Source organism: Tarenaya hassleriana, unplaced genomic scaffold (assembly GCF_000463585.1).
Source record: "Tarenaya hassleriana unplaced genomic scaffold, ASM46358v1 Cleome2, whole genome shotgun sequence".
In the NCBI taxonomy this organism is placed as follows: Eukaryota; Viridiplantae; Streptophyta; class Magnoliopsida; order Brassicales; family Cleomaceae; genus Tarenaya; species Tarenaya hassleriana.
This window is the reverse complement of record NW_010965372.1, coordinates 6,381,939-6,395,226: the sequence shown is the minus strand read 5'-3', so window position 1 is coordinate 6,395,226 and position 13,288 is coordinate 6,381,939. Positions and strand designations below refer to the sequence as shown.

Sequence of the window (13,288 nt, the reverse complement as noted above, 5' to 3'; positions counted from 1 at the left end):
TCTTCCGACGTCGTTCAAGAAGGGAGCGAACGTTGTGATAACTTCGTGGTAAGTAGGCCTCTTGTAATCAACGGCTTGCTCGATCACTTCGTCGGGGTTTGCCCATTTCCACTCCGCAAACTCCGAATCCGCCTCGTTGTTCGCTAGGTTGATCTCGCTCTCGTCCTCGTCCTCCTTCAACCTCATCAGAAACCTGTTCCATTTGTCCAAGGTTCCGTTCAGTTTTACTTTCGAGTATCCATCTTGCAATCTTGTGTATCCGAAATTTTGGGTATTCATCCACCAGCGGGATGAGTACGGGACGCTGGCGAAAATCTGACTTTTGGATTCGAGTTCGGATTTCAACTGGAGATTACCCGTGCCAAGGGGATGTGGAGCAGTAGAGAAGAGGCATCAGGTTTTTATGGATTTGAATGGGAGAGGACGAGACTTCTCACCAAGAAAAATTGGTTTCGAGTGAAAAGAGAGAGAGAAGCAATGTCGTCTCCACCCTAAGCGACCTTGACGCAAGAGGCTCGCCTCTTTCACCTTTTCCTTGCCTCCTTTTACTGGCCGGATAACTGTGTCTGCACGAGCATCTGAAGCTCGGATACCCGGTCCTCACAAAATCGTGATCGGGTAGTCCGAGAAACCCCAAGGAGGCAGGGACAAAGCCGGGATAAGATACACCCGAAAAACTCGGATACCCGATACCTTTTGGGAACAATGACCAAGAATGGAAAAAAGAAAGAGAAAGAAAGGGGAAGAGAGACGAACCATTTCTGGGCCTGGCCGTGCCATTCACCGCCCCAGAGACGGTTCACCTTCGCTTTCACCGCAGGTGGGAAATCATACGTCAACCATTTAGGAACCTTTTGTATCCATTTCATCAAAAAAAGAACACAGCCAGAATTTGTGTAAAACCCTCTGTTCATATCAATTCAGTGTGAGACATCTCGGGAACGGTATGAACATGAAAAAAAGAGAGAGAGATATGGAGAAGACATACCTCTGCTATGATTTCGGCAGAGACAATACCGGTTTCTTCCTTTAACTCTCTCATGGCTGCTGATTTGGGATCCTCTCCATCTTCAATCCCTCCCTGTATATATGTACATATCCATATCCGTAGTGGTTACAAAGAGAAGGAGTAAAAAGAAACCAGAGACAGGAAGAGAGAATCGAAGAGACACACCTGTGGCATCTGCCATGCTCCAGGAACATTCAATCTTGAAGCAACGAACACCTTTCGGACAATACATTTGAAACAGAACAGATCAAGAAACTCCAGAGATCTTGAAACAGGAAGAGGGAGAGAGAGAGAGAGAGAGAGAGAGAGAGAGAGAATCCAAGATGGATGATTACCAGGTTATCGGAGTTTATCAAGCAGACACCAACATTGGGACGATACCCAGGAGGCAGATCCTCCATGGATGGACGAAAGCTTTCACTTTTTGTTCTTTGTTTTCTGGTCAGAGAGTTTGCAATCAATCAGTACCCGTTGATGAGACTCATGAACATGCATCGTCAAACAGCATTTCATTCCCATTCATAGGAAATTCATTCGATTAAGAACCCCCACAGTTTCTCTTCCAAATCAAGTTTCTGTGCTCAGTTTCTCAGTGAATATCCATATCTATGATCGAAGAGCACAAAACCCCAGAATCATGATTTGCACTTCTACGATTATCGACACAGACAGGCCATGGATTCATCAAAGATTCTGTCAGATTCACCCCCACAAACCTGATCATCATCATCATGTATCTAGCGACTCATGGAAGATCAAAAGAACCGTTTTTTTTTTTTTGCTAAAACAAACTCAAAATTTTAAAAAATGAAGGGAAAAAACCAGGAAATCTAGTACTGCCCCCGCTAAGAAAAGAAAACCAGAATCAATCACTCCATCAGTTCATCAATTTTCTCGAATCACAACACAGAATCATCAATCAACTCATAAAGGTCAAAACTTTCTTATTCCCCACGAGATAATCCGAGGACCCAGATCTGAAAATGAAAAACTTGAGCACAAAAAAAAGAAGAAAAAAAAAAAGACAGACCTTGTTTATCTTTTGACTTCCGAAAAAGCAAGACAGAGCTAATCCGTGACGAAGAACCTGTGTGTGTGTGTACGGGGGTGCTTTTCAAAACACACGCACACGTATTATATGTACATGTGTATGTGCGTATATATATGTAAAATATGTGTGATTTGAGAATCAGGCTTAAACGATGCCGTTTCGATGAATTATCACTTTTTTTTGTCAACGGTGTTTACTGCGTTCCGAGACTCTGACAAAACGGAATCTAATTCTTACCGTTCTCAATGAGCCGGGCCCACAATGTGGTCTTTTGCCACGTGGTATTATTCTTCTGAACGGAGGAAAAGTTGCAACAATTTCTTCAATTTAAACATCGAGTTTCCAGTTATTAGAAAGGAAATAAACAAATAAAATATAAAAAAAATAAATCAATATAATAATATAGAAATTTATAATCTAACGTCAAACGGTAGTTACCCATTAATCACTCAAATAGTCAAATTTACTAATATATCGAAAGATTAGTAGAAGAGCGTTGAAACTGTTTTTTTTTTTTTTTTGTATTGGTGGTTGTGATTTTTAATAAATGAAGCGGAATAATATTTAACTTCAGTTTAGAATGTAATACTTTTCAAAATTATGAAACGATCATCATTATTTATATTATTCAGTATAAAAGAAGTTGACTTTCTTTGAAAAGTAATATTTGAAACAAATACAGGAAAATATAATTCCAATTTGTTGGTGGAAAATGTAATGTCAATTGACAATATTGGAAAAATAATGGGATGTGGTCCATTTGACAACATTATTATTACAGAAGTAATGGTTGTGTCATTTGATTTTGTCAAGATATGATGATCATATATATTTATTTCTCTAATCATCGTATGTCTTATAATTTCCCGATATTTGAATATTTTTTAATAATAATAATAACAATACAACGAAACAAATGATATTTTTGCACATCGAATACGAAGAATAAGGATTATTTCTAATTTATTCTGCTAAAGTTGAAAATTTAAATGATAAATGACTATATTTATGTTTAAGTGGTTTGAATTTTTTCTATTATCCATCGATATCTCAAATATTTGCATGAAGTACAAATGTCATTTTTTGTGAAAATAAAATATTTCATTAGGGTTTGTCTAAATTATTGATGTAGACCTTTTTTTCAATTTTTTAATGTAGTAATTCGTTTTAGTTATTAAATACCCTTATTGACCAAAATTTAAGATATTTTTGTTATCTTTCTTCTGTCATCACTTTTGTAAGAATTTTCTTCCCTAAATCAGAAAACTCGTTTCATTTAATCACCAACCGAAAAAAAAACAAGAAGATTACAACGAAAACGATACCTAATAAGGTTTAATTTAATATATGTAAGGTGCACGATAGCGAACTGAATGAAAAAAAAAGCGCACGATATAGCGTAGGATAGTAAAAGAGAATAGAATACGGCGCACGATGGAGTCGATGAGTGAAGAACACGCGGAGAGTGACAGGGTGGCGAACGTGCGGTGGTGGCGTTGACTTCACACTCAATTAATTATATTATTATTATTATTATCGTCATTATTATTATTGCACTCAATTGCACTTTACGGATAAAGCGGCCACCATCTTTTTTGTACTTTTTTTTCTGGCGACAATTAAATATTATCAAGAAAAAAACTTTTTTTTTATGATCCTAATCTAAAACAGCCTTTTTTTGTTGTAGCAACAAATATTATAATAATATATAATTAAATTTGGCAAAAAGATCTTATTCCTCGCATCGTTCATCTACACGCATTAGATCGGTTCGTTTCGAATGAGCTTATTTTTAACCCTATTTGTTAAACCCGTTTTTATTCGAACCAAAAAATTCTTGATTCACTCCAAGTTATTTTAGTTCGCGAGCTGACTTGCAAACCGGTATCATATTTTTCTAAATAACTAAAAAATCATATCAAATTATACAAAACCATATCTAAATGATATATCAACATAAAAAAGAATATATCAATACATTAAATCATACTTATATTCATAATCACAATCCATATATAAAAAATCATCTTCAAATAGATTAGATCACAATCCATCTATATACAAAAAACCATCTTCAAATCCTAATTCATCCATGTACAATCAGATGTTAATCCATGTACAAAAAATCATCTTCAAATCTTAATCAATGTACAAAAAATTTATCTCCAAATCAAAATAACATACCAATCAATATCAACACTTTCAAGTTTCAACGTAGGAAACTCTAATTTTTTTAAGCCAGCTCGCGAGCCGACCGAACTAGTTCGTTTGGGCTCAGCTCGTGGCAAGTTGGCTCACTCGGCCTATTTTTTATTCGGATTCAGATATTCTTGACTCGGCTCGGTAAAAAAAGAGTCAATCTCGAGTTGGCTTGCGAGCTCGACTCGTTTTGACATCCTAATTGGACGTAGAGTATGTCTATAATTACAAAAGCAAAACACAAGTTAGATGTCCCTTTTTTATGAAAGGTTTTAATTCTGATGTTGAACAAATTCACCTATCTCATATAATTAATTAATTCACAGCTGGTAAAATAATAATAAAAAAGATGACTTTAATCGAGTGGATTATTTATATGCCTTTGAAGGCAAAAGAGGGAACTTGTGAACTAAACCGAAATAAACCGATCTATACCGGGAGACGGTATACTATAAAAGCTTATTTTGATGATTAGCCTGATGAAGATCCAATGATGAAAAATTAAGAATAATCTAAACATGGGTTTATAAGGAACTGTGAAGTTTAGGACATGACAGAGAAGAAATATGGCAGTCATTTTTTTCCGGTCGAAGAAAAAAAAATCCGTTTTTTTTCCGTGATTGTCTGTTCTTTGTTCTTTGTGTACAACGGTTTGGTTCTTAAATATTGTCCGTGTCAGTTTTTTTTTCCTTTTTTTTAGAGGAATATCTTATAGAGTTTTAGGGTTTGTGAAAGAAAGAAGGTAGCAAAACAATTAAGGATAGTTCAATCGGTGAAACGAGAATAAAACATATGTTCCGTCTCGAATTCGAGCCTCAAATTTAGAGAGGGAGTATATATTCCAAATCACCTAATTTACTTTCGGTTCCGAGATGAATCTGGACCTTGGTTTAAGATATTCGGTTATCTAAAAACAAAAAAGGTAGCAAAACTTTTACTTCAATAAGTAAACTTCAGTTTAACATGTTCGGTCCATCGTCTTCATCTTTTTTCCCCACATGGATTCACTGTACATTGAAAATTGGCTAAACCGGTTCCAATTGGTTGATTACCGCAATAAATTGCACTTGGCAATTTCTGCCATTGAAATTGTCTAAACCGGTCCCAATTGGTTGATTACTGCAATAAATTGTACAAGGCAAGTAATTACAGTCATGAGATCTCTTCAATATGCCAATTTCTCATATACTTTGAACCTCATGTTATAATGATGTATACCCTTTCCATGCAAATGCAAAATCTAAACCAAGTCACGAGTTGAAAGAGATTATTATAAAGTAGCCCCAACATTTTTTTCTTATTACGAATCAAGCCTCATAGTTTTGGAATTTAGTTCTCTTTCTTGGTCACGTAAAATTGACGTTAAAATTGCTTGTCTACCTTGTAAAAGAAATTGTCTTGATCTTATCTGGGGTTGACAATATTCGAAATAAATTTTTTTAAATATTATAAAATGCATAGTTACAAAATTCAGGGGAAAAAAATTAAAACCATGGAAATAGCAAATCATTTTATTTTATTTATATTAGAAAACTTTGAAGAAATTGAGGTGGTAAAAATAAATAAATAATAACAAAAGGAATCGAGTGACGAGAAAACCTGGAAACGATCGAGCGATTACAAGCTTAGGTGAATGGTCAAAGTCTTTTTGAGCAGGTGTGAGATTTCTCGGTCATCTTTTTTGGTGAGGAAATTTTCTCGTCAAAATCACTGATCCCCGAGGAAATTTTCCCTCTTTTCCCCGGAATTTCTCCCGTTCAGATCGGCGGCAGAGAACCCTAGGCCGATCTTCATTGTTTCCCGATCTGAACATGTCGAAATCTCTTCCCTACTCAATGAGAGATGTTCATTACGACAACGCCAAGTTTCGCCATCGATCTCCCTTGAAGGTTGGCCTTCGTTTGCCGTATCTCAGATCTCTGATCTTTGATTTTCGATTTGGGTTTCGCTGAAAGTCTGCCCTTTTCGTGATATGATATTCCCGCGGATCTGATGCTTGCGGTTCTTGCTTCGCTAGCATTGTTTAAGCTTCGTTTCGCCTTTTAAATTTCGAATTGAATTGCTTCGCATCAACATCAAATAGCGAATAGCATGAATACATGCGGTAGAACAAGGAGTGAGACAATTGAAGGATTCGCGTAGCAGTGAAATTGCAAATTAGCATTGTAAACTTGACATAAGTAGGAAGTATGAATTTTGAGTAAAGTCAGTATTTTTTCTGTCAAGTGTCTTTTGTCACATATTAATGCCAAGCCCCTTAATCTCGGGATCAGTAAGCTCCTTCCATGCAAAAATGAAACTTTAAAAACTGATTTTGCGTTTGATTTCCTCTTTAATTGATCTAACCTGAGTTTTTGGTTTCTGGTTGTGTGAACTGTGAATTTGTATCGGAGAAATCATCAGCATCCCCAGAGAAGCTTGGATTATGGTATAGTCTCTAGTTTTAGACAGATTGTAGGAAATTCTCTGGTTCTTTGGGTGTCCAATTAGGAAGTATTAAGTGGGCACTCAGTTCTAGAGTCGGGTAACTTGTGAAACATACTCTTAAATCTAGTAATGGAAGGATTTGAAGCTTCTGGTTGTGTGTGTGTGTGTGTGTGTGCATGAAATACATTTCCAAACATCAAATCTTTGTCTAGGTTATGTTTCTGTACTTAGTTTTCTTGTCACTTTCGTTACAATTTACTTATTTTGGGCGTTGCACTTTGGAAAATCATGGGGTTTTTCCTTGTTCCAGGTCCTTTCGCAAAGCTTGCTCACCCTTAACACAAAACGCAACTGTGCAAGCTGTAGTACGGGGAAGTTTCTTATATTAATACTGGTCTTTGGATTAGCATGTCTTATGTTGGTAAGTAAAGGTCCGGATGATTCTGCTCTGGATGAGCATGGGAAAGGAAAGGTCACTTTTGTCAAAGGCCTCAGGCTAGGGAAGCTTTTGAGAAGGGCTCCCAGGATTCCACCTCGGTTATCACCTGATGAAGGACGATTGAGTGGTAGTTCTATTAATGGGTCTAAGGTTTCTGATTCTGATCCAAAATGGAGAGCCAGACAGCAAAGCGTGAAGGATGCTTTTATCCATGCATGGTCTGGCTATAAAAAGTTTGCCATGGGATATGATGAGCTTATGCCGGTTAGCCAGCATGGAGTAGATGGCCTAGGAGGGCTTGGTGCTACTGTGGTGGATGCCCTTGATACAGCCATGATAATGGGTCTCGATGATGTTGTTTCCGAAGCGGGATCATGGGTGGAGACCCATCTCTTAGAAAGAATTAAGAAAAAGGGTCAGGTTAACCTATTTGAAACTACTATACGTGTTCTTGGCGGCCTTTTAAGCGCATACCATTTCAGTGGAGGAGAGCAAGGGATGAACTCGACGCATAATGGACCGAAACCAGTTGTCTATCTAGATGTTGCCAAAGATTTGGCTGATCGTTTACTATCAGCTTTTATTTCCAGCCCAACACCAGTTCCCTTTAGTGATGTTGTACTGCATGACTCGTCAGCACATCCTGCTCCTGGGGGACTAAGCAGTACAGCAGAAGTGTCCACTTTACAGCTTGAGTTTAATTACCTCAGTGAGATTTCTGGTGATCCAAAATATAGTACCGAGGCGATGAAGGTTCTATCTCATATAAAAACCCTTCCAAAGACAGAAGGTCTTGTTCCAATCTATATCAGGTCTGCATCTCACCAGACTCACAGCTATATAATTGATAGTGATGTCATTGTGCTCACTGAATTCTGTTTCAAGTATGATAGTGTCTATGTATCTTTTGGTTTTTGATGTGTTCTTGCTACATGGTGCAGTCCTGATTCTGGAGCATTCAGTGGAGAGAATATCAGGCTGGGTTCCCGTGGTGATAGCTACTATGAGTATTTAATTAAAGTGTGGCTTCAGCAAGGAGCCAAGCAGAACAGTAATTTGACATATTTGCATGACATGTACATAGAGGCAATGAAAGGAGTCAGGCATTTGCTCGTGCGCAAATCAATTCCAAACGGCCTGGTCTTTGTTGGGGAATTACCTTACGGATCTCAGAGTGACTTCAGTCCAAAAATGGATCATTTGGTATGTGAAAAAAAAACCCGTAATGGTTAATTGATACATTCTCAAAATGTGGGAGTTTCTTCAAAATGCACGGTTTCCAGTTAAGAGATTGGTTATACAGACATCTGTCTTATGATTGATCTTGATTTGTTTTCCAGGTATGCTTCTTGCCCGGGACCCTTGCTCTTGGTGCTACCAAGGGCATCACAAGGGAAAAGGCTCTGAAGGAAAATCTTTTGACCTTCGAAGACATGGAAAACTTGAAGCTTGCAGAAGATTTAGCAAAAACATGCTTTGAGATGTATGAAGTGACTGCCACTGGCCTTGCTCCAGAAATAGCTTACTTTCATACTGAGGTCAGTCAAGTGTACCCTTTTCGGTGTAGATGAGGAAATCAATATCCAGTGAATGTCTTCATTTTCGTAATGGAAATTTTGCTTGCAGGGGATTGACTTGATGGTGTTTGCCCTTTTGTGCATTTTCTTTTCACTTATTTGTTCCATATCGTGTTGGATTTCGATTAATCAGGACTATTCTGAAGACGGGCTTGGTGGTGGGAACAAGAGTTCCATGTATGCAAATGACATAATCATAAAGCAAGCTGATCGGCACAATCTGCTGCGTCCTGAAACCGTTGAATCACTGTTTGTCCTTTATCGAATCACACAAGACCCAAAGTATGGAGCTCTCCTTTGGATTTTCAGTATTTTCCCAGTCATTGTGGTGCTAGATGTTCACAGAGAATAGATTCTTGTGCTGACCCAACAGAAAGTACCTTACAATCTTACATCTTGTAATTGCACTGCAGATACCGAGAGCAAGGCTGGCAGATCTTTGAAGCGTTTGAGAAATATACAAAGGTTGATTCCGGTGGATACACGTCATTGGATGATGTCACCACAGTGCCTCCTCACCGGAGGGATAAGATGGAGACGTTCTTCCTCGGGGAAACCCTGAAATACTTATACTTGCTCTTTGGAGATAGCTCTGTAATACCATTGGATAAGTTTGTTTTCAACACTGAGGCTCATCCATTGCCGGTAAGAAACACGGACTAGGGGGAGGGGGTTCACCATTTTCACTGTACCTGCCCCGAGCGAAGAAGACTGTTGAAGCTGCTTTCGAAAGAGAATCTTGGAGAAGGCGGCGGATGGGAGAGGGTTCGGGGCTTCAGGGTATTCGGAAAACGGGTTATTTCCCTCGAGAAGGTACCTGCTTTTTTCACATCTGATATACTCGACGTCGATACCAGAGGTTGGTTTCTAAAGGGTTTCTGTCTGAGAGCAGCGGCCTCATCATAGTAAGAAGATTATGGATCTGTAGATACTAAATAGTGTTTGTGTTCCTAGTGGATTTTCTCCATTTGGGGGGTACCCTTTGTTCATGGAGATATTCCCCTTTTAAGTGTAGTGTGAAGCTTTAGAGTTCAATCCTGACCAGAGTTAGCTTTTTTTTTCCCCTGCTGAATGCCTTTTTTTTTTTTTGAACTAAAAATGCTGTTCATGATCAAACCCTTGCATATCTTGTTCATTGGGAAGCTAATTTCTCTATTTTTCGTTAACAATTACATTTTCCTGGGTTTCCAATGAAGCTTTTTTAAATTGCGAAATTATATTTTTACGGGATTTATCCGACGAGATTAATGGTAATTTTGTGAAATTGAAATAATGTTCAAGGCAAATTCCCTATTTAATTTAATAACTCGCCTAATTTTGTCTGTCTACCATAGACTTGTAAAAGTGGGAAGTGGGTTTTGCGTTATGAGCCCATTAACGGCCCAATTAAAGAACACAGGCTTCAGCTTTTATGCATCGGATCCACCAGCAGCAAGGAGGCAACATTCACGACGGCGAAGACGATGAGTTCATCAGCAGCTCTTCGGGATTTGCAGAGAGACCTTGAGAACAAAGCCAATGATCTCGGAAAAATTCAGAAAGGTTAGTTCCTTGGATCTTCATTAGCTCCCTAGATCAGATTCTCGGAGCTGTAAACCCTAGTTTTCGGTGCTCAGATTGGGCAGCGGTCCATCCTGATGCGTTCGTTCTTTTCATTTCTCAGATATCGCGAAGAATCACCAGTTGAGGAAGAAGTACACGATCCAACTTGGTGAGAATGAGCTCGTCCTCAAGGTATGTGCCTCACTGTTTTCTCCGGCTGTTGTCGCTACACAAGTGTTTGTTTATTACCCAGAAAACGCAGAAATCTTGGAAGAACCATATGTTCGGAGATTGTGTTCAAATCTGATTGATGCTGGCTGGGAAATTGGAATTAGGGGATGAATTTGATGCCAATGCTCATATTTTTCTGCTATTGTTTTCTTCATCCAGTGTCTGAAAGCCAGCTCCCATGTTGAAGCTTTGTTCTTTTTGTTGTTTCTGTAGGAGTTGGATTTGTTGGAAGAAGGGGCCAACGTGTACAAACTGATTGGTCCAGTGCTGGTGAAGCAGGACTTGGCAGAAGCCAATGCAAATGTTCGCAAAAGAATTGAATACATTTCTGCCGAATTGTAAGTTTCGTTCTCTCTCGTTCAAACTCAAATGTATCCTACCGAGTTAAGTTCAGTTCCATGCCGAACATGTCATATTCGTCATACTTAGCCCCTCACCATTGTTCTCTTGCTTCGTTTCTTCGGTAAACGCTGTGATCCTTACGGGTATCTTGAAGTGTTCTTGATGATGCTGCCGATTTAAACAACGGAGAAACATGTCGTTATCAGGGCATCGGTAATTATTTATATTCTTTTGCAGGAAACGGCTTGATGCAATTCTCCAAGATATGGAAGAAAAACAAAACAGCAAAAGAGATTCGGTATGTTTTTCATCTCCCCTCCTCCTCAGCACATTCTCTGATACGATATATATACTTGCGTAAAGACATCTAGGCGCATACATATATATGTTCTTACGAGGATGTATGTATCGTTTTGGGGAGGAGCCCTAGTAATGTTATGGCATGTTAGCTTCAAAGCTCGTATTATGAAGTTATAGTACCCTTACTAGTTCATGGATCTCTAGGGGGTTCTTCGACCGAAAATGCACTTTTGTGGATTGAGTTTATCGTCGGTAAAAAGATTAGAATGAGCTTTCTCTGTTACTCTGGCAATTCATTTCGAAGTTGCAAAGTGCAACTGATCAAAGTTTTTTGTTGTTACAGATATTGAAGTTACAACAGAGGCTCCAATCTCTACAGGCAGGAAAAGCAAAGGCCTAATAATAATCGAACATTCGAATTTTCGGGTCAATTTTCTGCGGATTGGATCCGATCGGTATCCGATTTTGTAAGTCATCTTCCTCTGGTAGTTTCATGGAAGCAGAAATGTATCGGGATGGTGCGTTTGTGTTGAGATTTATACCGAAAAGATTGTCAAAGACTGCTCTTTAGGTCTCTTGTGCGGTTTTTACCTGCCTTGGAAAAAAAAATAGAGATGGTGTAATTTTTCAAAATTATAACTTCGTTAAAAATGTCGGATTTATGGAGTTTTGCCTAAATAAAAAATATAGATTCGAGTTTATAAAATTTTAAAAAATCAAAGATTTAATTGATTATTAGGTAATAAAATTAATTGTAATTGAAACAGTGGAAATCCAAATAACCTTGATTTGGACATTGTTTTGTCTTTTTTTTTTGTTTGTGATGATTCATGTGGTGTTTTCCTTATGTTATGTCATCTTGAAATAACCAATGCTCTTCTTAAATTTTGTTTGTGTTACAAATGGATATTTTTTTTATGCCTTCAGGTTAAAAACATGTATTTTTACTGCTATATGTGTAGTTTAGATTGATTATAAAAATATTTTTACATTGAGTTCCAGCTATTAATGAAATTTAATAAAAATCGTATCTGACTGAAAAGAATTTTAACCAAATTAAATCCGATATGGACAGGGGCGGACTCACGTTGGACCAAGTGGAGCCACCTCTTTCTTTTTATTTTAAAAAATAATTATTTATAAGTTACTCCATAATATAATATCAAACAAAGTGCCCCATTATAATTTTTACATGGCCCCTCTTTTTTTTTACTATTTCTTTTTACTCTCTTCAATCTTTTTTTTTTCTTTTTTCTTTTTATAAATAATTTTTATTCTTCAAATTTGATTCTCTTTTATAGGATAAAAAATCATCACCATCAATTCAATCATTAATCAAATACAAAAAATAAAAACAACAACATTAAATATATATAAAAATTTATGATTTTTATTTAAGTAATTTTTATATTTTTGTTTTATTTTTTTATATATTTATTATATTAATAAATTTATTCTTATATATTAACTGTATAGTTAGTATCAGATCAATTTTTTAATATCCGAAAAAATTGATTTGGATGATATAGAATGATATATAATTTGTATAGTTGAAATATATATATTTTAGATGGTTACAAATAAAATTATTATGAATAAATTTTAAAAAAATTAAAAAAATCGCAAAATTCAAATATAAAACGTAAATATTTTTGTGAAGATATATATTTTTTATAGTTTTGAACATTATATTAATTATGGTCCCAATGAAATTTTTTTAGCTCCACCACTGGATACATACGTTATTTAAATGTTTTATTGAAAACTTCTAAAGAAAATACTTTTAACTTTAAAAACCATATACATTTTCTTTTGTATAGGTATGGTATACAAAATTACGGTTTGCGGTTATAGGCCTTGGAAATCTTCATGGGCTCTATTTTGGTCATTGGATATCTAATTGGGCTGTTTCTTCACACAAGTCTTAAATTAGGGTTTTTGCATTTCTATCATACGATCTCGCTTATAAGCCGCAGGAACCCTAGGATTCAATTGTCTGCGGAGTCTCTGAAGGGAAAAAATGGTCACATTCAGGGTAAACTCATGATCTCTCCAGGGTTTCGGATCTTTTCGCCGTTGATTTTCTGCCTCATCTCCTGGGTTTTGACGAATCTGATTGAATTCGTAATTGTGTTCTTTTGCAGTTTCACCAGTACCAGGTTGTCGGAAGA

At 37.0% G+C, this 13,288-nt stretch overlaps 4 protein-coding genes across 5 annotated transcripts in view; 3 read left to right on the top strand and 1 right to left on the bottom strand.

Annotated features, from left to right (window-relative positions):
- LOC104812672 (nudix hydrolase 25) overlaps positions 1 to 2,136 on the bottom strand; it is a 2,836-nt gene extending 700 nt beyond the window's left edge. Inside the window, exons 1-6 of one of the 2 annotated variants that reach the window (XM_010539950.2) lie at positions 2,040 to 2,136; positions 1,345 to 1,447; positions 1,175 to 1,225; positions 989 to 1,081; positions 757 to 851; positions 5 to 193 (exon numbers count right to left, since the gene is read on the bottom strand). In XM_010539950.2, the coding sequence (XP_010538252.1) occupies positions 5 to 193; positions 757 to 851; positions 989 to 1,081; positions 1,175 to 1,225; positions 1,345 to 1,410 (494 nt within the window). In that variant the 5' untranslated portion in view covers positions 1,411 to 1,447; positions 2,040 to 2,136. Of the gene's footprint in view, positions 1 to 4; positions 194 to 756; positions 852 to 988; positions 1,082 to 1,174; positions 1,226 to 1,344; positions 1,448 to 1,725; positions 1,998 to 2,039 lie in introns of those variants that run through there. The other variant, XM_010539949.2, reaches the window with a different exon arrangement.
- A 3,719-nt stretch (positions 2,137 to 5,855) lies between these two features.
- LOC104812670 (mannosyl-oligosaccharide 1,2-alpha-mannosidase MNS3) lies at positions 5,856 to 9,876 on the top strand. Its single transcript, XM_010539947.2, has 6 exons — positions 5,856 to 6,148; positions 6,997 to 7,937; positions 8,067 to 8,328; positions 8,466 to 8,663; positions 8,836 to 8,984; positions 9,116 to 9,876. Exons 1-6 carry the CDS (start codon positions 6,071 to 6,073, stop codon positions 9,363 to 9,365), a joined length of 1,878 nt encoding a protein of 625 aa, XP_010538249.1. The 5' UTR covers positions 5,856 to 6,070; the 3' UTR covers positions 9,366 to 9,876.
- A 253-nt stretch (positions 9,877 to 10,129) lies between these two features.
- Positions 10,130 to 11,783, top strand: LOC104812669 (prefoldin subunit 6-like). Its single transcript, XM_010539946.2, has 5 exons — positions 10,130 to 10,244; positions 10,366 to 10,436; positions 10,689 to 10,813; positions 11,055 to 11,115; positions 11,461 to 11,783. Exons 1-5 carry the CDS (start codon positions 10,166 to 10,168, stop codon positions 11,515 to 11,517), a joined length of 393 nt encoding a protein of 130 aa, XP_010538248.1. The 5' UTR covers positions 10,130 to 10,165; the 3' UTR covers positions 11,518 to 11,783.
- A 1,287-nt stretch (positions 11,784 to 13,070) lies between these two features.
- Positions 13,071 to 13,288, top strand: part of LOC104812668 (60S ribosomal protein L18a-like) — a 2,029-nt gene continuing 1,811 nt past the window's right edge. The window contains exons 1-2 of the mRNA XM_010539944.1: positions 13,071 to 13,152; positions 13,262 to 13,281. Of these exons, the coding sequence (XP_010538246.1) occupies positions 13,138 to 13,152; positions 13,262 to 13,281 (35 nt within the window). The 5' untranslated portion in view covers positions 13,071 to 13,137. The remainder of the gene's footprint in view (positions 13,153 to 13,261; positions 13,282 to 13,288) is intronic.

Excerpts from the sequence above, each read along its gene's own strand:
- LOC104812670 (XM_010539947.2), top strand. The coding sequence starts at position 6,071 with ATGTCGAAATCTCTTCCCTACTCAATGAGAGATGTTCATTACGACAAC. Across the intron at positions 8,664-8,835 it reads TAGCTTACTTTCATACTGAG|GACTATTCTGAAGACGGGCT; the intron begins GTCAGTCAAGTG and ends TCGATTAATCAG. Across the intron at positions 8,985-9,115 it reads CGAATCACACAAGACCCAAA|ATACCGAGAGCAAGGCTGGC; the intron begins GTATGGAGCTCT and ends ATTGCACTGCAG.
- LOC104812669 (XM_010539946.2), top strand. The coding sequence starts at position 10,166 with ATGAGTTCATCAGCAGCTCTTCGGGATTTGCAGAGAGACCTTGAGAAC. Across the intron at positions 10,245-10,365 it reads TCTCGGAAAAATTCAGAAAG|ATATCGCGAAGAATCACCAG; the intron begins GTTAGTTCCTTG and ends TTCATTTCTCAG. Across the intron at positions 11,116-11,460 it reads AAAACAGCAAAAGAGATTCG|ATATTGAAGTTACAACAGAG; the intron begins GTATGTTTTTCA and ends TTGTTGTTACAG.